Source organism: Anomaloglossus baeobatrachus, chromosome 2, assembly GCF_048569485.1.
Source record: "Anomaloglossus baeobatrachus isolate aAnoBae1 chromosome 2, aAnoBae1.hap1, whole genome shotgun sequence".
In the NCBI taxonomy this organism is placed as follows: domain Eukaryota; kingdom Metazoa; phylum Chordata; class Amphibia; order Anura; family Aromobatidae; genus Anomaloglossus; species Anomaloglossus baeobatrachus.
Window position 1 is genome coordinate 470,152,067 of NC_134354.1, and position 23,838 is coordinate 470,175,904.

General features: G+C 52.5%; 1 protein-coding gene across 1 annotated transcript in view; it reads right to left on the bottom strand.

The window, feature by feature from the left end:
* The window catches only part of LOC142291659 (uncharacterized), a 1,021,181-nt gene that overhangs the window by 392,687 nt on the left and 604,656 nt on the right, over positions 1-23,838 (bottom strand). The window contains exons 78-80 of the mRNA XM_075336344.1: positions 22,039-22,043; positions 2,140-2,234; positions 1,238-1,241 (exon numbers count right to left, since the gene is read on the bottom strand). Of these exons, the coding sequence (XP_075192459.1) occupies positions 1,238-1,241; positions 2,140-2,234; positions 22,039-22,043 (104 nt within the window). The remainder of the gene's footprint in view (positions 1-1,237; positions 1,242-2,139; positions 2,235-22,038; positions 22,044-23,838) is intronic.

The window sequence follows — 23,838 nt, forward strand, 5'->3', positions numbered from 1 at the left end:
TCACTACTGGGGCTGGTGTTAGTGGCAGCCTGGATGTTAGGCCCTCTGCCAGCAGGGTCAGGCCCCAGAGGATAGGTGATGTAGATGGGTGTTGAATGAAGGTAGGCCATATAAAGGGTTGCAATGTAACTGGTCCTTTACTCATAGTAAGCTGGAAACTGGTCACCCGAGGCCGGGTGGTCTCAACCGCAGGTCCCCTTAGACGCAGTGCCGGTTTAGTGACCTGGTGGATTTTTTTGCCCTGCACCTGTCTTTGGTTGGTGGGTCCTCGTGGCTTGGAGCGACTGGGCGTCCCCTCCTGGTAGTCTCTTAATGGTAGTCCATATGAAAGTAGCGTGAACCCTGTGGGGTCGGAGTTTATGGTCCTGGTCCCCGGTTCTCCCGTTGCTACTGTGTCCCGAACTTGAAGGTCAGTGAGGTCCTTGATGGTCTCCTCACTGTGCAGATTTTATCAGGTCTGCCTGGAGCATTTGCCTGACCTAGGATTCTGTACCCTGTTGGTGCGTGGTTCCGGGAGCACTCCACCGTACTCCACTGGCAACCAACCACCTGGGCCCTCGGGTCACTGTTCACTCTTGGCAGTCCTTCCTCTCTCTCTGTTACTGACTCATTGGCTGACTGTCCACTGTCTACCCCTCCCACCTGGTCGTCTAGTGGACTGGATTGGCTCTACCTCTAGGCGGCCATCCATTGATCCAACCCTAGCCTGGTACTAGTCTATTGTGGAATTGGGGAAAAACAGGGATTATCTGGAGTGTTTGGTTGTTACCGGCACTGGTCTTCTGGGTCCCTAGGGGGTAGGCCCTGCATCCCGGTGGGGATGCAGTACCTTGTAGCTCCCTGATGACTTCAGGGGCACTACATTAAGCTGGGTGGTGGCAGGAGGAGTGGGAGCATCCACAGTAACAGCTGAGCTGAATTTGGAGGAAGTGTGTTTAATGGTGCTTTGTGCTAAAGGATCGTCTGATAAGAAATGTACCCGCTACATCTTGTATATAATTTTCATCCACAGACTATTACGTAAAAGACTGCTGTTTTATAAGAACTATCAGCTTCTGTCTCCATTTTCTCCACAATCTGGTCCTGTCCTGCCAAAAACAGCGGCATCATTCGGCCTCCTGAAAGGTATGAACAACAACGCACCTATCCACACACCCAGCCAGAACCAAAAAACTTTTCCTGTGGTTGGTCAGGACACCCATAATAGGGAATTCCTCACCCACGGCTACTGTCCCACTCCTCTTTACAGCTCCAGACAGGAGAGGCAGCCTCTACTGACAGTGTGCTTGTGTATGTTTTGGCTCCTGGAATGTTAGTGTAGATGTGCAGGGCCTGAGATCCAATACAGGTAGTGCTCATTCTGGGCAAGTGAAAGTTGTCAATCAAGCTCAAGGGAGGAGTGTAGTACATTTGTAATGCTAGCTTCCCTGCAGGGATGCCGACATACTCACCGCCGTGGCTGTCCTGCTGTCCCTCCTCCATATGTGCTGGCTCCTGCCACAGTTCAGTGCTCCCAGGACCTGTGCACACCGAGAAGGCCTCCTACCAACTCCTTAGAGTGTGTGTGAGCTCGCTCCTGATTTTTAAAGGTAAAGAGTGGGCAAACCAGAAGTGTTGCCAGCCTCTTACTAGGAGGCACTAGGTATTTAAAGGCCCGCTCTCCCAATGGGAGTTGCCTGAGCAGCATAGTTTCTAGTTAGTCCTGTGCTGCTAGTTATTTGTCAGGTCCACGAACCTGTACCTGTCCTTTCAGCCTTTCATAGATAGCGATCTCCTGGACCTTGTGTAATTCCAAATCTCTGTAAAGGGTTTCAGGGTTTTTGAGATCCTGATGACTTGGTGGATAGCCCTAGTCTGTCTGTGGTCAAGGGCAGATGTTACAATAATGAATCACCAGAATGGCCATAGAGTGAAAGAATACATAGAACTTATAAACTCTACTGAAAGATTAAAACATAGCATTGGACTAAATATAGTAGCTCTTTGGGATCACATACTTTCCAAAAGTAAAAAAACAAAACAAAATATACTACAGCCTATAGGTCAGCCTATATGCATGCATGAGTATTAAGTAATATTTACTTAGAAAGAAACAAATAAGAACTACTCATCTGTACTAATAAATTACTTACTTACCACCAATGTCCTTGATATCTTCAATGTGAGTTACTGTTTCATTCACCTGACTAGCAGTTTCATTAGCTGCCAATGGAATATTTTCAGGACAAATTTCACTCTTCATCTATTGTCAAAGGATTAAGAGAGAAAGAGCACTTAATTGTGGATGCATTTAAGGAATGTGTAATAAGCTCAGGTAACTTTACCATCTTGTGTAAGAGATAACAGTAGGGTTAAAACACATTTTCATAGGTTACAGTATCTTAATGGATGACTTTTTAGGTTATATGTAATCAGAAACTATATCCTCCTCCATTCTCCATGTTCCAAAATCTAAATAAAGTAGTTGAGGCTAAAAACAAAGTGGAAGCCAACTCCATATCAATGTCCGTATTTTTATGGATAGTCAATAAGTACATAAAGGTAAAATGGCCAATTCATCATGACCGGTGTAGCGAAAGATCACGCTACGCCAGTAGTCACAAAGTATACTCTTAACCATGTGGTAAAGTAATGTAAATGTAATGAATAGTGCCATCTTTTGTATTACTGAAATCATATTTTTACTCACAAAATAATACGGACTGTGCACAAAATAAAGGAATAATCTTCTAAGCGCTCTTTCACATACCAGTTTTTTTTGTGTGTGTACAATCTATTATTTTAATGGACAGATTGTGTACCTATTGCAACCAATGTGCCTTTTCCCTTGCTCATTTTTTTGCAGACTGATTTGTCTGCAAAAAAAAAAAAGAAGAAAATTGCGGATCAAGCTTTCCAATGCAAGTTGGCCCTGTGAAAAAAAAAGTGTAGCGCACAAATATCAGCCATGTGCTGTCGTATTTTACTGTTTACTGGGTAAGAGAAGCTAAGAATGTTTTTTCTTCATAACGGAAAAATGGATGTAATAAGGATTGTAAAAACTGACACATGAACTGAAAATGGATCCAACACAAAACAAGACATCTTTTTTTGACATAAGAAAAAGAAATGATGTGTGAAACTGGCCTTGCTGTGAGACAAGAAAAGCTTTTCCTAGGAACATTTTTTAATAAAAAGGGAAATATTGGAATAGTGGAATGGCAGGGCACAGAATAAGTCCATGTTCAGTAGATATGATCAATAATTCTTCTGTGCTGAAGGACAGGGCAAGTGCATATACATTGTAGTGGGTTATTAGCAAGGAGCAGTTATTGTACAGGTAACACAAGAATCCTCTAGGGTCCAAGGGCATGCAATTTAACGCCATTTAATGGAACCTGTCACCAGGTTTTTCCCTTATGAGCTGCAGCCACCACCAGTGAGGCCTTATATCCAACATTCCACAATGCTATATATAAGAGCCCAGGCCGCTCTTTAGAACGTAAACACCTATATAATACTCTCATGCTCTCAGTCCGGTGCCTTCTCCATTTTGTGCGATCTCAGTCCTCCTGCTCAGCCCCTTGTGCATGACATGTCCTGCGTCATTCACAGAGAGGCCTCCATTGCGCTACTGCGCATGCGCATTTTGATCTGCCTTGCTGAGGGCATATCAAAGTACTGTAGTACGCATGTGCAGCCGGTCTTTGACCTTTTCTCATGCCTGCGCATTACAGTACCTTGCTCTGCCCTCAGCAGTGAAGAGAGAAGTGTGCATGCGCAGTAGCGCAATGGACGTCTTTGTGTCAAAAACACAGGACGCTTCATGCACACAGGGCTCGGCACGAGAGAAGCGATGTAAGGAAGAGAGGAGGAGCTGGACCACGACCAGCAATGCCCATCGGATTGGACCACCCCCCAGGTGAGTATAATTAAGTTTTTGTATGTTATACCGAGCGGCCTGGGCTCTTATATACACCATTCTGGAATGCTGAATATAAGAGCTCACTGGTGGTGGCCACAGCTCATACAGGAAAAACCTGGTGATAGGTTCCCTTTAGTTATAAGCGAGCATGCTTGGCACTTCTTGATACTCGATCGAGCATCAGAGTGCTCAGCCAGATTCCTTACTCTACCGATTATCGCGGGTGCTCAAGTGCCAAGCTCAAGCCCCACTCCGCATGTTTTGCAGCTGTTAGCCAATAAACATGCCTTCTTGGCTGCAAGCTAGTATTTTTAGGCTGGGAACCTTCGCGGCCTGATAATACCAGCCCACAGCTGTCTGCTTTACCTTGACTGGTTATTAAAAATAGGGGGAGCTCATACTGTTTTTTAAAATTATTTAATTATTAGGTTAAAGCAGGCTAAAACACTCTTTAGTGGCACATGAAAGTCATTTTTTAATTGTTTATTTATTTTGTTTACAGCAGTGACCTGGGAGTCAGAGATGTGTCCAGGCGTCTTCCCCGTGCGGTTTCCATTTCATTTTAGTGCTGTTTCCATCTATTTCATTAATGATTTGTCAGCCTCCCAAACCATCCTGTTAGGGTCTTCTGGAAAATACTCGAGTTCCCCATTGACTTCCATTATACTCTATACTCAAATCGTGCCTGCCCGAGCATCCGACCTGCTGGATTCGAGTATTGAGAACTTGAGCATTTTAGTGCTCACTCATCACTAAATGCCATCTCATGCTCTTGACGCTGTCAGCATCTGCCTCTAACATTTTCCTCATGTTCCTGATTTGTACACATCACATGCACATAGTAGAAGAGAATTAGTGGTGTGTTCTGTGAAGATCCAGTATGCAAAAGGGTACATACATAACGGGTAGGAAGTCTAAGCATCACAGACCCCATCACATTTATAAATTGCAGAAGATTTTGTCACTTAGACCTGTCACATAAGGTATCATTTTTGTTTTGCTAGCCCACAGTGATAAACTGTAAAGTGCTGAATGAGATAGTTCTCTGACAAAAAGCATTTGACAAGCTTGATCATTTATCTATGTAATAAAATAAGGCAATCTTTACAGTGTGCATAGCTTTTCCTCTGTATGTACTATATGTGTAACTTCTGTATTTATGACTTAAAGGGAACAGGTCAGTCGATTCATGCTGTCCAAACAATAGGCAACATGAATAAAGGCCCCGTCACACACAGAGATAAATCTTTGGCAGATCTGTGGTTGCAGTGAAATCATGGACATATTGGTCCATTTGTACACAGCCACAAACCTGGCACTGATTGTCCACAATTTCACTGCAACCACAGATCTGCCAAAGATTTATCTCTGTGTGTAAAGTGGCCTTAAAGCTTGACTGCACAATTGCGATTGCAGCCCCTGGTTTGTGCACTCCAAATTCTGCAATAAGAGATTAACAATAGCATTTAAGAGGTTAATAACAGCCAGCCAAGCTCAGCTTCACCTGCTACTGTTAAAGGCAGACGCCGGCTGAATACCACAACCGGTGTCAGCCGACAATAAGCTAAGCTCCTGAGCATGCATCAAAGAAGGAGAGCCAACATATGACATGATAATACCTCATATGTTGGGAAGATGGAGAAAAAAAAAACATTTAGAAATTGCGCAACACTTGAAAAGGGTTTCCTAGTGCAAAAAATATGTCCCTGTATCTCATATAAATGAAATATCATAAGGCCATTGAAAATTTTCTCCATAGAAAGGAAATGGAGATAAACACGCTAGTAATCATGGATACTAATAAAGATGTGGTTTCTTTCTACAAATGACCTATACGTTAGAGCTAATCAATTAAATAGTTGTTTCAAAAAAGTAAAATCTTATAAAGCCATACTTAATTAAATAAAATTTGTCCCTGTTGCAACAAGGACCAATTGAATTTCTGTATATGTTATATCTATAGCTAGTGTTAATGGTGCCTAAAATCAGAATGCACTCCGACAATGGAGAAGATGAAGATTAGAACCCAAGTTTTCTGTCTTCTGTGAAAGGCCTCTTTCACACATCAGTGATTCTGATACGTATGTTGAAGTTTTTATACGTACCAGAATCATGTACATATGCAGACCCATTAAAATCAATGGGTCTGCGCACACATCAGTGATTTTTCACTGACGTGTCTCCGTGCGGCGCAGACGCATGTCCGTGTGCGCTGCACGGAGAAAAGTCCATTTTTTTCTGGCATCACTGATGTCCCACGGACCACACAATGGTGTGATCCATGAAACACGTACCAGAAAAAAACGTACATTTAAAATAAAAAGCTTTTTAAACTCAACCCTCTCCAGCAACGCTGTTGTCAGCCACTGCTGTCTCCTGCTTTCAGGCCTCCTAATTATGCTCATACATATTCACTGCACAGCTGACCTGGAAGTAGCAGCAGTGGTGAGACAGCAGCGGCCGGACATAGCATCGCGGGAGATATCAGCACCACGGATAACAGCGGTGTGGACAGGTGAGTATAAAGCCCGCTTTATACGCTACAAGATATCTTACAATGTGTCTGTGGAGTCACGTCGTAAGTGACGCACATCCGGCATCGTAAGGTATGTTGTAGCGTGTGACAGCAACGTGCAATTGCGATTGAACGAAAACCATTCATCGCATGCACGTCGTTCATTCCTGATGAATTGAACGTCAGATTGTTCATCGTACCCGGGGTAGCGCACATCGCAGTGTGTGACACCCCGGGAACGATGAACAGATCTCACATGCCTCCTGCGGCTCCCGGCCCACAATGCGGAAGGAAGGAGGTGGGTGGGATGTTTACGTCATGCTCAGCTCCGCCCCTACGCTTCTATTGGCCGGCTGCCGCGTGACGTCGATGTGACGCCGAACGTCCCTCCCACTCCAGGAAGTGGACGTTCGCCGCCCACATCGAGGTCCTATGGTAGGTAAGTATGTGTGATGGGGGTTAATCATATGTGCGGCACGTTCAACAAATTAAACGTGCTGCACATGTCGCGTGCGGAGGAGGGGACGCTGCGCTCACCCACTGCTCGGGTCCGGCTGCTGCTGCTGCTCGGTGGTGGCTCGAGCGGTGGGCCGGATCCCGGGGACTCGAGCAGCATTCCTCGCCCGTGAGTGAAAGGGGGTGGTTTGGGTTTAGGGATATTGTCCGTGACGCCACCCACGGTTGTGGTGAGATTGGTGACACCACCGCTGCTCTGGACGGGGATCCCGGGAGCGATGACAAGGAGCAGCTTGGATGTTGGTTCTCCCCTCCATGGGTAGTGGGTTTGGTTGTCCCGGGGCCCGGTCAGGGGTAGGGATGGATAGCAGGCGGGTTACGGGGCCTGGTGAGGTGCAGCGTCGCGGTGGTACTCACTCAGCCCATGATGAATGCAAAGTCTCCGGTAAAACAAACGGCTGGATGGACGGGTCCCACAGACGACTGCGGTAGCTCTCCCGGTAGGTTGATGGTGACTGCCTTTCCCTGCACCTGTGTTGTGTTACGGTTCCAATGGCTTCCAACCGGTAACCCGCTCCCCAGCTTGGATGGATGCTGAAGGAGCCCCTTTTGCCCGCAGGCTCTGGCCCTGGGAACTGTAGCCTTGGCGGTGACTGTGTTTCCCTCTATGGTGTGAGCTGTTGCCTTCAATCGGGTCTTGACTGCTGGGAAACCCCAGAGGTTCCCTTCGCTAACGGATTTGACCGGTTTTATGGCGACTCCTAGCCTGGTTGGGGTCCGTAGGCCCTGCCGGATGGTGCTGGCTTCTCTTCACTCCCCTATCCGGTACCGTCGGGCCACCGCCCGTCCATGGTCCGTACGGTTCACTCCAATTAGCCTCTCCTGCAGACGGTCACCACCGTCTGCCAACCTTGCTGGGTGCCCGGGCCACACACCCGGACACAGTCAGGCTGCTCCTCTACCACTTCACTTCTCTAACTCCAAAACTGATCTGATCTCACTTCCTTTTCCCGCCTCCAGGACTGTGAACTCCTCAGTGGGCGGGACCAACCGCCTGGCCCACCCCCTGGTGTGGACATCAGCCCCTGGAGGAAGGCAACAAGGATTTGTGTTTGGCTTCGGTGTGCCTAGCCGGGGTGTAGGGTGTGTTGGTGTAGTACCTGTGATGACCTGGCTTGTCCAGGGCACCACATTCCCCCTTAGTAAAATGCAGACCGTCCGCGGGCTGCCCGTCCATCACCGGTTTTATTTTTACAACTGAAAAAGAATAAAACGGTAAAACATGTAAAAGCATCATAAACATTTTACAACGGTACGGCTTCCGCTCTTCTCCCACCCAAACAACCTGGCCCTGATGCTGCCCCTAAGAAGCGGGCAGCACCCTTTGACCCCAGTCCAGCACCAAATTGCCCGAGCGGGTTCTGTCTCTTTCAGGTGACCCGCGTCCAAGGGGACCCCTGAACCCCCGGAGGATCGCCACCGGTTGCGGTAGTGGTGGGCCTGGGCCATCCCTTTCCTCCAGGCCCATACTCCCAAATCAGCCTCTCCGGAGGCGGTAATGGTGTCAAGCCAACAAACATTTTTATTACATTCCACTGAGCTTGTGGTTGCCCTGCAAGTTCTCGGGCTTGTCCGTAAGTAGTACCTTACGCAAGGTTTGCAGACAGTCCCTACGGGGACAACAGTTGCCGGCAACGGCCGGTTCAATCACGGTTCAATCAGGTAAACTTCTTCAGGTGATTCACTTATCATTCAACAACTTTCAAACTGGTACACTCAACACATAAAGCCCCCCCCCTTTTTAAAGAGTAGTTTCCCTGTACCTAAGTGGGGGTCTACCTAGGTTGGGGCGAGTGGACCTTCGGGGTCCGGTGTCAGTGGTGATAGGCAGTGGGGCAGAGGGAACAGTCAGTTCCTCCTCCTTGCTATCATGTGGGGCAGGCAGAGGCGTAGGGGAGCTGGGTACAGGTACATCCCTGGGCACTGGCTCGCGGTTAACCGTTTCCATCATTTCTTCATCCACGGTTGTGGGAACAGTATCACTGGAAGGATCACCGCGCCGTTCTGTGTAGGCCAGTCTGCTGGAAAATCACCCATCATGATGTGGATTACCTCTTTTTTCTTCTCCACTGGACTGGGAACTGGAGCCTCATCCGCTACTCTCAATGCTGGTGGGCACTTCTTTACGTGGTCTCGGGAAACCGTAGCCAAAGTCCCCCCCTGGTCACGGCTGATCTGGTAGGCCTTCCCATTCTCCCATCCTGTGGGCTGGACTACATACGGGGTTTTTTCCCATTGGTCATCCAGCTTGTGGGCCCTTCTTTTCCGCTTCAGCACTACATCCCCAGGTTGGAAGGGACCGGCAGGCGACTTCTTGTTGAAGTACTGCTCCTGTTGTCCCTGGCTCCAGCACAAGTTCTTCTCAACATATTCCTGGACCTGTTGGTACTGTGCTCTCCGCCGAGTGTCCCATTCAGCTGTCGACAGGAGTGCTTCTGGAGCTTCCAAGCCCATTTCCAGATCCACTGGTAGGCTGCCGGGACGAGCTCTCATCAGGTATGCTGGAGTGCATTTCGTAGAGCTGGAAGGGATGTTGTTGTACATATCGACCAGGTCAGGTAGCTTCTCCGGCCACAGGTTCCGCTCTTCCAGTGGTAACGTCTTAAGGAGGCCCAAGACCAAGTGGTTCATCTTTTCACACATCCCATTGGTTTGGGCATGGTAAGGCGTGGTCCAGATTTTCTTGCAACCGTACAACTGGCAGAATTCCTGGAATACCTCTGCTTCAAAGGCCAGACCCTGGTCGGTAAGCACCCTCTCCGGGTACCCATGCGGTCGACAGAAATAAGCCTGGAAAGCCTTAGCAGCGGTGCGGCCGGTTAAGTCCTTAACTGGGACAACCACCAGGAACCTCGAGTAGTGGTCTACGATGGTCAGAGCGTAGGTGTACCCACTTCGGCTGGGGGTGAGCTTTACATGGTCAAGGGCAACCAGCTCCAGCGGTTGATGTGTAATGATCGGGTGAAGTGGTGCCTTCTGGCTGGCCTCGTCCTTCCTTCTCAATGCGCAAGGGCCACATTCTCGGCACCAGGCCTCCACAGATTCCCGCATTCCACTCCAATAGAACCGCTCTCTTAACAACATCTCCAGCTTCTTCCACCCGAAGTGCCCAGCACTATCATGGTATGCTTGCAGGACGGTGGGCACGTTAGCCTGGGGAATCACCAGCTGGCGGATCTTCTCGTGAGTCTTTGGATTAATCAGCTTGCGATACAACTTCCCCTGGTGTAGGTATAGCTGGGTCCGTTCTCGCCACAGACGTTGGGCTTCGGCAGGGGCAGCAGGGTCTATCCCAGCAGAACCCTGTTCCCCTAGGGTCTTGACCAGGCGGACAGCAGGTGCCTGGTCCTGAGCTTCCTGCCACTCATGTCGGGGCAGCGGATCCAGGTTCACCCGTTATTGGTGGACGTGAACCTTCTCAGTGAATGGCCGGTGTAATGCAGGCAATTCCATCTCTTCGAGGTCATCATCTTCTGGCCCCTCTTCCGACAGGTGGGGCATCCAGGAGAGTGTATCGGCATTGACGTTGGTACGGCTGGCCCGGTACTTGATGGTGAAATCCTAGTTGGCTAACCTGGCCACCCACCGCTGCTCCAACGCGCCCAGCTTGGCCGTATCTATATGGGTCAGCGGGTTATTGTCTGTGTACGTGGTGAACTTGGCTGCTGCCAGGTAATGGCGGAACCGCTCGGTGATAGCCTACACCAGTGCCAAGAGCTCAAGCTTGAAGGAGCTGTAGTTCTCAGGGTTCCTCTCAGTCGGTCGGAGTTTTCGGCTAGCATAAGCTATTACCTTTTCCCTTCCGTCTTGGACCTGGGATAGAACAGCCCCCAAGCCCACATTGCTGGCGTCGGTGTAGAGGATGAATGGGCGGCTGTAGTCAGGGTACGCTAGGATTTCCTCTCCGGTCAGGGCCGCTCTCAGCTGGCGGAAGGATTCCTCATGCTTTTCTTCCCACACCAATGGGGCTCCCAGGGATCTATTACCCTTGGTCTGTCCCACGAGGAGGTCTTGCATGGGGGCAGCCATCTTCGTGTACCCCTTAATGAAGCGACGGTAATATCCCACCAGGCCCAGAAACTGCCTCACTTCCCTCACCATGGTCGGTCTCGGCCAGTCTTGGATGGCGGTGATCTTCTCGGGGTCGGGGGCGACACCTTCCACACCAACCACATGTCCTAGGTACTGCACTCTGGGATTCAGCAGATGACACTTTGAGGGCTTCAACTTCATCCCATACTTGGCAAGGGACGTGAACACCTCGGCTAGGTGCTCTAGGTGGGCTTCATACGTCTGTGAGTACACAATCACATCATCCAAGTACAGCAAGACGGTCTCAAAATTTAGGTGCCCCAGACAGCATTCCATCAGCCGTTGGAAGGTTCCAGGGGCATTGCACAGCCCGAACGGCATGCTATTGAACTCGCAGAGTCCCATAGGAGTGGCGAAGGCAGTCTTCTCTCGGTCTTACGGTGCCACGGCCACCTGCCAGTACCCGCTGGTGAGGTCAAGGGTGGAGAAGTAGTTAGCGGTTCTCAACGCGGCCAGGGACTCTTCAATGCGGGGCAGAGGGTAAGCATCCTTATGCGTTATCTGGTTAATCTTCCGGTAATCCACACACATCCGCATGGTGCCATCCTTCTTCTTAACCAGCACCAACGGGGCGGCCCAGGGACTACAGCTGTCCCTAATAACCCCTGCCTCCTTCATGTTCCTCAACATGTCTTTGGCGCATTGGTATTACGCAGGGGGAATAGGCCTGTATTTCTCTTTAATAGGGGGGTGTGTACCGGTAGGGATGTGGTGTTGAACCCCTTTAATCTGCCCAAAATCCAGAGGATGCTTGCTAAAAACCCGCTCATACTCCTGTACCACCCAGTATACCCCTTCCTTGTGGTGTGTGGGGGTATCATCAGTGCCGACGTGTAGCTCTCGACACCACTCGCCTAACTCCCCCAGGGATGAGTGGGAACCGGCAGCAGGCGGTGTGACCGGGGGAACGGCTTCATGGATGGTGTGGGGATCTAGAGTGAGCAATTTGGCAAGGGTAGCGTACCGGGGAAGCCTAACCTCTTCCTCCCCACAGTTCAGCACTCGTACGGGCACTCTCCCTTTCTTGACGTCTACCACCCCTCGGGCGGCCATTACTGTGGGCCAGTGTTCGGAGGATATGGGCTATCATGGCGGGGTAGTCTCGTCCTTGGGGCCCTACTGCTGCCCTACACCAGATCATCTCACTCCTGGGTGGTACAATCAAAGGGGCCGCATCCATCACTCTCACTCCTCCAATCTCTCCTCCTGTCGAGTTCACATGCTGGCGATACATCAGGGCCCGTATCTCACGCTGCACAGCTCTCTGTTGGCTCCCCGCCGCCGTGGCGGCCAGCTGCTGCAGTAGGGTCAGCACGTCACTCATACAGTGCTCCATCACATTAGTCCCTAACACTACCTTCGGGTTATGATCACTGGGTTCATTCATTATCACAATCAAACCCTGGTGTTGCAGTTCTGCTCGTCCCACGATCATGGCCACTTGTTTATACACCACTTGGGTCAATGGGAGTCCATCAGCGGCAATCAGTGTCATGCTGCCATCTGGGGGGGCTAGTTCGTCCTTCCCCCAATATCGCTGATACAGTGTGTATGGTATTGTGGTTACCTGTGATCCAGTGTCCAGGAGAGCCATCAGCGGGATGCCGTCCACTGCCAGGGGGATGATGGGCCGAGCTCCGATGTACCGGTCCCGCCAGTTGGGGGGGCCACTGGGTTCGACTCCTGAGGACTGGCCCGTGGCCCCAGGGGTTGCTCGTTTAACGGACACCGTCGGGAGTAGTGGCCGGGCTTACTGCACCTGTAACAAATCGGAGGTCCATACCGTGAGTCGTTGGCCCTTCTCCGCTGCATCCAGGGGACGTCCTCGGGGCGGTCAGTGAGCTGTAGCTTCCCTGGGGGCTGGGACCTGGCCGAAGGCTGTAGTGCGGCGAGGATCTTGGCGAGGTCCCCATCCATGCGGCGGACTTGGGCAGCCAGTTCCTCCATCATTCCGCTTGGGGCTGCAGGTACCGGAGGTGTTGGAAGGGCAGGGGCCACCAAGACGGGAGCCATCTCAGCCGGCCATGGGGCTGCCTCAGGGACTTCCGATGCTGGAGGCTGCAGAGCTTTAATGGCCCGCTCCTTTAACACGGCAAAGCCCACATCAGGGTGTTCTAGGGCCCACAGCCGGAGTTGCTTGCGGTCCTCCGAGGACCTCATCCCCTGTACAAACTGCTCCACTAGCATTTTGTTGCTGTCCGCATCGTTGATGGTGTCTACCCGCTTAAGTGTGCAAAGGGCTGTTTGCAGACGCAAGGCGTAGTCCCGAATGCTATCCGCAGGCCGTTGCCGGCATTGATAAAACTGCATCCGCAGCTCGGCTTCGGTACGGGTCTCAAAGGCAGTCTGTAGCATCTCAAAGATGGTGTCTACAGAGGACCGGTCCCCCTCGGCCCAGGTCTCCGCCTCCTGCTCAGTTGCGCCGGTTAGCTGCCCCAGCACTACCGCTGCACGTTGCTTATCAGTTAGGGGGTATAGTTCTAATAGCAGACTAAGCTTCTTTCGGAAGACCTGCAACGCATCAGGTTTCCCATCGTACAGCGGCAGCCAGGTAGCTCCGGGCACATAGGGCAAGGAGAATGGCATAACCTGAACGAGAGCTGGGGCCACGGCGCCTCCCGCCAGTGAAGCTGGGACCTGGGCGGGCCCATTCCCATCCGCGGGTGCCACCGCGGCTGCGACCGCCGCTCCTCCAGCGGCTCCGTCGGGCGCAGACATCTTGTTTCCGTCCCCCTTAGTCTTTTTCCGGCTCCTCCTCTACAGGGGCGGGGTTTCAGCTTTCGCACCTCCGCTACTCGGGAATACGCTTGAGCGGGGACTTTTCGCGCCCAAAATGGCGGCTTCTCAAATTTTTCGGTCGGACACCTCCGGCGGTCACAAGGCGCACCTCTACCAGACGGCAGAGCGGTAAGATCCTGTTCGTGATGCCAAGTTGTCGCGGGCGGAGGAGGGGACGCTGCGCTCACCCACTGCTCGGGTCCGGCTGCTGCTGCTGCTGCTGCTCGGTGGTGGCTCGAGCGGTGGGCCGGATCCCGGGGACTCGAGCGGCGTTCCTCGCCCGTGAGTGAAAGGAGGCGGTTTGGGTTTAGGGATATTGTCCGTGACGCCACCCACGGTTGTGGTGAGATTGGTGACACCACCGCTGCTCTGGACGGGGATCCCGGGAGCGATGACAGGGAGCAGCTTGGATGTTGGTTCTCCCCTCCGTGGGTAGGGGGTTTGGTTGTCCAGGGGCCCGGTCAGGGGTAGGGATGGATGGCAGGTGGGTTACGGGGCCTGGTGAGGTGCAGGGTCACGGGGGCAGCGCTGTGTTGCACGGCACGGTGGTACTCACTCAGCCCATGATGAATGCAAAGTCTCTGGTAAAACAATCGGCTGGATGGACGGGTCCCACAGACGGCTGCAGTAGCTCTCCCGGTAGGTTGATGGTGACTGCCTTTCCCTGCACCTGTGTTGTGTTACGGTTCCAATGGCTTCCCACCGGTAACCCGCTCCCCAGCTTGGATGGATGCAGAAGGAGCCCCTTTTGCCCGCAGGCTCTGGCCCTGGGAACTGTAGCCTTGGCGGTGACTGTGTTTCCCTCTATGGTGTGAGCTGTTGCCTTCAATCGGGTCTTGACTGCTGGGAAACCCCAGAGGTTCCCTTCGCTAACGGATTTGACCGGTTTTATGGCGACTCCTAGCCTGGTTGGGCTCCGTAGGCCCTGCCGGATGGTGCTGGCTTCTCTTCACTCCCCGATCCAGAACCGTCGGGCCACCGCCCGTCCACGGTCCGTACGGTTCACTCCAATTAGCCTCTCCTGCAGACGGTCACCGCCGTCTGCCAACCTTGCTGGGTGCCCGGGCCACACACCCGGACACAGTCAGGCTGCTCCTCTACCACTTCACTTCTCTAACTCCAAAACTGATCTGATCTCACTTCCTTTTCCCGCCTCCAGGACTGTGAACTCCTCGGTGGGCGGGACCAACCGCCTGGCCCACCCCCTAGTGTGGACATCAGCCCCTGGAGGGAGGTAACAAGGGTTTTTGTCTGACTTTGGTGTGCCTGACCGGGAGTGTGGGGTGTGTAGGTGTTGTTATCTGTGGCACCTGGATTTGTGTTTGGCTTCGGTGTGCCTAGCCGGGGTGTAGGGTGTGTTAGTGTAGTACCTGTGATGACCTGGCTTGTCCAGGAAGCCACATTCATATGATGGGGGCGTTGCAAATCGCATACGATATCGTATGCGAAATTGCAACGTGTAAAGCAGGCTTAAGTGCCTGATCTCTGTGTATTATCACAAATAGCACACAGAGATCACACTTGTGCCATAATCACGGCACACGGAGGGACATATTTTTCCTTTTTCCACGTCAGTGAAAAACGTGTGTGTTTTTCACTGGCATGTGAAAAAGGCCTAAAGGCTGCTTTACACCAGACAATCTATCGTGCGATAGATCGTCGGGGTCACGGATTTTGTGACGCACATCCAGCATCGCTGGCGATGCCGGCCTGTGTGACACCTCCTAGCGACGCAGTATCGCTCACAAATCGTGAGTCGGGTACTGCTCGCTAGGTTCCATAATATCGTTTAATTTAGTTGACCATCGTTTCCGTGGTAGCACACGCCGCTCCGTGTGACACCACGGGAACGATGAGCAGCTCACCTGCCTCCCGCGGCCGCCGCCGGCTCTATGTGGAAGGAAGGAGGTGGGCGGGATGTCCCGCTCATCTCCGCCCCTCCGCTTCTATTGGCCGGCGGCCGTGTGACGTCGCTGTGACGCCGAACTTCCCTCCCACTCCAGGAAGTGGACGTTCGCCGCCCACAGCGAGGTCGCACGAGAGGTAAGTATGTGTGACGGGGGTTACTAACTTTGTGCGACACGGGCAGCGATTTGCCCGTGACGCAAAAAGGACGGGGGCGGGTACGATCGATTGTGAAATCGCACAATCGGTCGTACCGTGTAAAGCAGGCTTTAGGTGACACTCGAATCAAACTCTGGCAGACTCTCAGCCCAATTCTCTTGCATGAGAAAATCTATGACCGTGTGAGCGCAGCCTTAGATGTAAACCCTGATCTAAATGCTCAGTGTAGAACACAAGATAAATGTGATCCTTAATTATATGAATATGACATCCAAATAAAAGCTTCAACTTAATCAACAAAACACATCCCCACTAAGGTCCATCATCTGTCAATGCAAATATAGTGGGTTTCCACTTTACTGGTAATACAAAGGCTATGGAAAATCGCTATGGATGCCCCTCAAAAGAAATCCAGCAAGATATGGGTTCCCAAATCCAAATGCCCCTGTAGCACCCCTGAGGTACCAGGTGCCACAAATGTAACCCGTGAAAATCCAAACCCCAGAATATCTGTGCCAGTAAGTAAACCAGCACCTTCTGGACACATATACAACCCCGACACTAACCTGAGAGCCTAGTAACAGATAAAAGGGGAGGGCACTGATTGGATAGTACCAACCAGCCTGTAGGGAGAGACTCAGCGAGGAGGAGGGGCCAGTGGTCACTTGGAAAAGGCGGGAGTAAGTGGTGTGTAGTGAGTCAGAATGAGGTGAAGAAGGAAGCAGTCTCTGTCAGGAAAGTCTGTCAGAGGAGAGAGTGAGGAAAAGTGAAGGACAGAGGAGGAGAGGAGTAGTAGTTGGAAGTAGTAGAAAGTGAAAAGTACTGAAAAGACCTGCAGTGAGAACGGAGAGCTGTAAAAGGAGTGAGAACTGTGGAGCACGAAACGGGACTCCAGGCACCATGGGTTACTTGTGGAAGCAGCAGACTCCAGGTACCACGGAAGGCCTGTGGAAGTTCAGAACCAAGGCTCATCGGACTCAGCACAAGGCGGGGTGCCAACCCTAGGACAGTGGGACACTTTATGGTCACCTGTTAACTCTGCCGGGCGAGAAGATCTCCAGGGTCCATCGCCAACCCAAAAAGTCTGAAGCACAAGCAGCAAAGAGGGGATTGGGGACTGAACCCCTTAAATAGTCCAGGCTGCCTGCAATAGGACCAAGACAGAAACAGAGGGGTTCCGAAGTAGCTCTAAGCCACGGGAGCCCATCAACAACAAGTGTGCACGGAGGACAGCCAACCCAGTTCACAGCTGGCATGCAGAACAAGGGGAGCAGATATACCTGGGATCAGCACCCGCGGGTTCAGGTACCACCACAGCAAAGTAAACAAGGCTAGTTAAACTACAATACAGGTGTGGACTGTTTCCTTAATGGCATGCACTCACATAGACTGTATTCCCACTACAACACTACAACCCCCATCATCCACTGCTGGAGCCTGTCCCTGCTTGTGGAGGGCTCTAACCATCCAGGCTGTATCATTCCATCAGCCCCAGCAGAAACCTGCAGCGGCGGCCCCAAACAACCTGGCCGCACACTGCAAGTGGCGTAGTCGACAAAAACACTTTTTATTTTTTTTTTATTTTATTTAAAACCCCCTTTATTTAAACCCCGCCAGGGTCACGGAACCTGACCCCACCACGGCTAAAGTCCCCGAACTAGTGCGGCTCGGTTCTGAGTCCCCCGGCCCTGGGGCGGGCGTGTCACCCCCCTTCTTCTGAACTCTGCAGTTTGTCTAATCCACATTACTGTAGTGAGGAGAGCCTACTTTACATGGTGCAGGTCTCCAGAACCACAAACTGGACACAATGTACGGGCACTACAATGTCCTAGGCACCGTATAGGGAAATTTACAATCTTCACTCAGCAACATCCATTGCTGCTTGTGTGGCACCCTGGACAAGCCAGGTAGCCACAGACAAAACACACACGCACCCCAACCCCCCAGACAGTGATATTAGTCAGACAAAAACCCTTGTTGCCTTCCTCCAGGGTCTGATGTCCACACCAGGTGGGGCGGAGCCAGGCGGTTGGCCTCAGCCACCGAGGAGTTCACAGGCCTGGAGGCGGGAAAAGCAGTCAGATAGAGTTTGGAGTAGAGCAGTTCAGGAGGTGAAAGTGAGAGGTCACAAAACTGCAGGTGTCTGGGTAGGAGCCCAGGCACTAAAAGCAAGGTTGGCAGACGGTGGTGGCCATCTGCAGGGGTTGGTGGAACTCCGCAGAGCCTTAAGGACCAGGGCTGGGCGGTGGCCCACCGGTACCGGACCGGGGAACGGAGTGAAGCTAAGCACACAGGCAGGGCCATCGGACCCCGACCAGGCTTGGAGCCGCCGTCAATAGTCAAATCCGAATGTGACAGGAACCCCCGGGGTTCCCTAACAACCAAGTCCCGATTGAAGGCAACCACTCACACCGTGAGAATACACAGCCACCGCCACCGGCTAGAAATCCAAGGGCCAGCGCCTGCGGGCAAAACGGGCTCCTCCGGTATCTATACACCGGGGAGCGGACTACCATTGGGAAGCCATTGGAGTCAACACAGTACACAAAGATGCAGGGAGAGACAGCCACCATCACCTGTCCGGGGAGAGACACTGCAGCCGGCTGCGGGACCCGTCCATCCAGCCGTTTGGTTTACCGGAGACTTTGTGCATCTTTTGCTGAGTGAGTACACCCGTGACATCCGGCACCGCGCCGCGCTGTCCCTGCAACCCTGCACCTCACCGACTCTGCCTCCCCGTCACACCACTGGGCCCCGGGACCACCAACCCGTACCCACGGAGGGGGAAAACAACATCCCAGCTGCTCTCTACCATCGCTCCCGGGATCCCCGTCACCAGCAGCGGTGGTGCCCATCTTCACCACAACCCATGGGTGGCGTCACGGACTAAATCCCCAAACAAACCACCCCCTTTTCACTCACGGGCGAGGAGCTCCGCTCGAGTCCCCGGATCCGGCCCACCGCTCGAGCCACCGATCAGCAGCCGCAGTGCCGGACCCGAGCATTAGCGAGCGCAGCGCCCCTCCGCCCGCGACAACTTGGCGTCATGAACAGGATAGAACCGATCTACTTACCAGTAAAAGTAGAAAAACAGAGACCAAGTAGAGCGGACCTCATATTTGTTGTAATATACATGGACCCCATAGAATGCATACAAAAACTTGTGAACAAGAAGGGATATTTATCATGGTTTTTTTAAGTAAAACTACTGTACCACAGTTGTGAAAAAGTATAAAGTTTTTATTATTACAAAAAGTGCAAATATCAAAAATCACATGTGATGTCAGTTAGTAGTTAGACATACATAGTTAAAATCCAATTAGATGAGACAGAGAGAGAAAAAGGTCCCAGGGAGGGAGACAGACTACCCCTTAACTAAAACTGGTAAGAAAGTAGTATTACTATATCCAGGGGGGGGCATATAAGTAACCAAAAGCTATCAATAGTATACCCCCTGGGCTAGTGGAGTGATGGAATGTCCATACATTAAACAGTAACCAACAGGATAAGGTCCAGATCAGGGCCTGAATACACCAGTATGTAAAACCACCAGAATAATCTCAGAGGAAAAAAAAAAAAAAGTCATGTAGTGGTGGGTAAAATGGCACCTGAAGGACCTACCTGTGGTATGTATAGCACCCAGAAAGGGAGTCTGTCAGCCTCACATGTGGACCCGGTCCCGACACGTGTTTCGCATGTGCTTCAACGGGAGACCGTCTACCAGTAGAAGTGCGCCTTGCAGTCCCCGCCGGCGGTGTCCGGCCGAAAAATTTTAAGCGCCGCCATCTTTGGCGTGAAGATTTCCTGCTCGAGCGTCTTCCCCGAGCAGGGAAGGCGCGAAAAGCGAAGCCCCACCACCAAAGCGGAAGTGCTAGAAAGAACCAAAGGGGGACGGGAAAAAGGTGTCTGCGCCCGACGGAGCCGTCGGAGGAGTGGCGGTCGCAGCCGCAGCAGCGCTCATGGATGGAAACAGGATAGCCCATGCTCCGGCCGCAAGAGCGGGGGAGGCCGCGGGACCAGCGGTCGCCCAGGTGATGCCGTTCTCCCTGCCCTATGTGCCCGGTGCTACCTGGTAAGATGGGAAGAATGATGCTTTGCAGGTGTTCCAGAAAAAGATTAGCCCGGTCCTCGATTTATATCCCTTGACTGATAGGCAACGGGCAGCGGCAGTGCTAGGGCAGCTAACCGGCACGGCTGAGTTGGAGACCTGGACCGACGCGGACCGGGCCTCAGTGACTACCATTTTCGAGAAACTACAAATCGCTTTTGAGACCCGCACGGAAGCGGATGCAGTTTTATCAGTGTCGACAGCGGCCTGCGGATAATATAAGAGACTATGCCCTGCGTCTGCAAACAGCTCTCCGTACGCTGAAGCGGGTGGACACTATTAATGATGCGGATAGCAATAAGATGCTAGTGGAACAATTCTTGCAAGGGCTGGGGTCTGCGGAAGACCGCAAGCAGCTATGGCTGTGGGCCTTAGAACACCCCAATCTGGACTTTGCAGTATTGAAAGAACGGGCCATCAAGGCCCTACAGGCCCCAATGCCAGACGCTCCTGAGGCGGCCCCATGGCCAGCTGAGACTGCTCCCATTACGGTGGCACCTCCTCTCCCGGCCCTACCGGCCCCTGTAGCGCCCGTCGGGATGATGGAGGAGCTAGCTGCCCAGGTCCGCCGCATGGATGGAGACCTAGCCAAGATCCTCGCCACCCTCCAGCTTCCGACGAGAGTCAAGCCCCCAGGGAGGATCCAGCTCGACGACAGCCCGGAGGACGTCCCCTGGATGCAGCGGAGAAGGACCAATGACTCATGGTATGGGCCTCCTATTTGTTACAGGTGCAGCAAACCTGGCCACTACTCTAGGCGGTACCCGTTAAACGAGCAACCCCTGGGGCCAAGGGCCAATTCTCAGGAGTAGATACCAATGGCCCCCCCGATTGGCGAGACCGGTACGTCGGAGCTCGTCCCATCATCCCCCTGGCAGTGGACGGCATCCCGCTCATGGCCCTCTTGGACACAGGATCACAGGTAACCACTAAACCATATACACTGTACCAGCAGTATTGGGGCACTGACGAACTTGCCCCCTCTGATGATAGCCTGACCCTTGTGTGGCCAATGGGCTCCCTCTAACCCAAGTGGGATACAAACAAGTGACCCTGACCGTGGGACGTGCGGAGTTAAAGAACCAAGGGATGACTGTGGTGATGAATGAACCCAGTGAGCATAACCCAAAAGTGATCCTAGGGACCAATGTGATGGAGCATTGCATGAGTGAGGTGCTGAGTCTGTTGCAGCAGTTGGCCGCGACAGCAGGAGGAGGCTGACAGAGGGCCGTGCAGCGTGAGATCCGGGCCCTTCTGTATCGGCAGCAAGTGAACTCAGCTAGTGGAGAGATTGGTGGAGTAAGGGTGATGGATGTGGCCCCCTTGGTAGTGCCACCCCGAAGTGAGATGATGATTTGGTGCAGGGCAGCAGTAGGTCCCCAGGGGCGCGACTACCCGGCGTTGGTGGAACCCATGCCTTCTGAACACTGGCCCACGGTGATGGCGGCCAGAGGGGTGGTTGACGTCAAAAAGGGGAGAGTGCCTGTAAGAGTGCTGAATTGTGGAGAGGAGGAAGTTAGGCTTCCCTGTTATGCTACCCTTGCCAAGTTGCTTACCCTAGACCCTCACACCATTCACGAAGCCGCCCCTTCTACCTCAGCATCCCCTGCCAGTAACCATATACCCCCTGAACAATTAGGGAAGTGGTGCCAGGAACTACACGTAGGCACTGAAACCACATCCACGTATCACAAAGAAGGGGTATACAGGGTAGTGCAAGAGTATGAACAGGTTTTCAGCAAGCACCCATTAGATTTTGGGAGGATTAAAGGGGTTCAACACCATATCCCTACAGGCATACATCCACCCATCAAGGAAAGATATAGGCCCATCCCGCCAGCACATTATCAATGCGCCAAAGACATGTTGAGGAACATGAAGGAGGCAGGGGTCATTCGGGATAGTTGTAGTCCCTGGGCAGCCCCACTTGTGCTGGTGAAGAAGAAGGATGGTACCATGAGAATGTGTGTGGATTACCGGAAGATCAACCAGATAACGCATAAAGATGCCTATCCTCTTCCCCGTATCGAAGAGTCACTAGCTGCGCTGAGAACTGCTAACTTCTTCTCTACCCTTGACCTTACCAGCGGATACTGGCAGGTGGCGGTCGCACCAGAGGACCGTGAGAAGACTGCATTCGCCACTCCCATGGGACTCTGCGAGTTTAACAGCATGCCGTTCGGGCTGTGCAATGCCCCTGGAACCTTCCAACGGCTCATGGAGTGTTGCCTGGGACATCTCAATTTCGAAACAGTCCTGCTGTATCTAGATGATGTGATCGTATACTCCCAGACGTACGAGGCCCATCTGGAACATCTGGCTGAAGTGTTCGCGTCCCTAGCCAAGAATGGGATGAAACTGAAGCCCTCCAAGAGCCACCTACTGAAGCCTAGGGTACAGTACCTCGGACACGTGGTGAGCACAGAAGGTGTCGCCCCAGATCCCGAGAAGATCACTGCTATCCAGGACTGGCCGAGATCGACCACACTGAGAGAGGTGAGGCAGTTCCTGGGCCTGGTGGGCTACTACTGTTGCTTCATCAAGGGGTACACGAAGATGGCCGCCCCCATGCAAGACCTCCTCGTGGGACAGACCAAAGGCGGCAGGGCCCCAGGATCCCCGTGGGTGTGGGAAGAGAAGCATGAAGAATCCTTCCACCAGCTGAAGACGGCCTTGACCGGGGAAGAAATCCTGGCGTACCCCGACTACAGCCTCCTATTCATCCTCTACACCGATGCCAGTAATGTGGGCTTGGGAGCAGTCCTGTCCCAGGTCCAGAACGGAAGAAAAAAGGTGATCGCCTACGCCAACAGAAAACTCCGGCCCACAGAAAGGAACCCTGAGAATTACAGCTCCTTCAAGCTTGAGTTCCTAGCGCTGGTGTGGGCCATTACCGAGCGGTTCCGCCATTACCTCGCAGCAGCAAAGTTCACCGCCTATATGGACAATAATCCTTTAACCCATCTGGACACGGCCAAGCTGGGCACGTTGGACCAGCGGTGGGTGGCCAGGCTGTCTAACTATGACTTCACTATCAAGTACCGAGCCGGCCGCAAGAACACCAATGCGGACGCGCTATCCCGGATGCCACAGCTGCCAAATGAGGGGTCGGAAGACGATGACCTCGAAGAAATCGAGTTGCCCACGTTCCACCGGCCACCAGTCGAGAAGTTGCATGTCAAGCAGCAACAGGTGAGCTTGGACCCGCTACCCAGTTAGGGATGGCGAGAAGCCCAAGACCAAGCGCCTGCCATCCAATTGGTCAAGACAATGATTGAACAAGGCTCTGCTGGAATGGACCCTGCCGCTCCTCCCGAGGCCCAACGGCAGCGGAAGGAACGAGCCCGGCTGCACCTGTGCCAGGGGAAACTGTATCGGGAACTGATCAACCCGAAGAAAGTTGAGAAAGTGAGAAACAGAGATGAGAAAGTTCGCCAGCTGGTGGTTCCTCAGGCTACGTGGCCACAGTTCTACAAGCTTACCATGACGGTGCCGAGCACTTTGGGTGGAAGAAGCTGGAGATGCTGTTGAGAGAGCGGTTCTATTGGAGTGGGATGCGGGAGTCTGTAGAGGCTTGGTGCCGAGAGTGTGGTCCCTGTGCACTGAGAAGAAGGGACGAAGCCAGCCAGAAGGCCCCTCTACGACCAATCATTACCCATCAACCGCTGGAGTTGGTCGTTCTGGACCACGTCAAGCTCACCCCTAGCCGAAGTGGGTACACCTACGCCCTGACCATCGTAGATCACTATTCAAGATTCATGGTGGTTGTCCCAGTCAAAGATCTGACCAGCCGTACCGCAGCTAGAGCATTCCAGGCCTACTTTTGCCGACCGCACGGGTACCCGGAGAGGGTGCTTACGG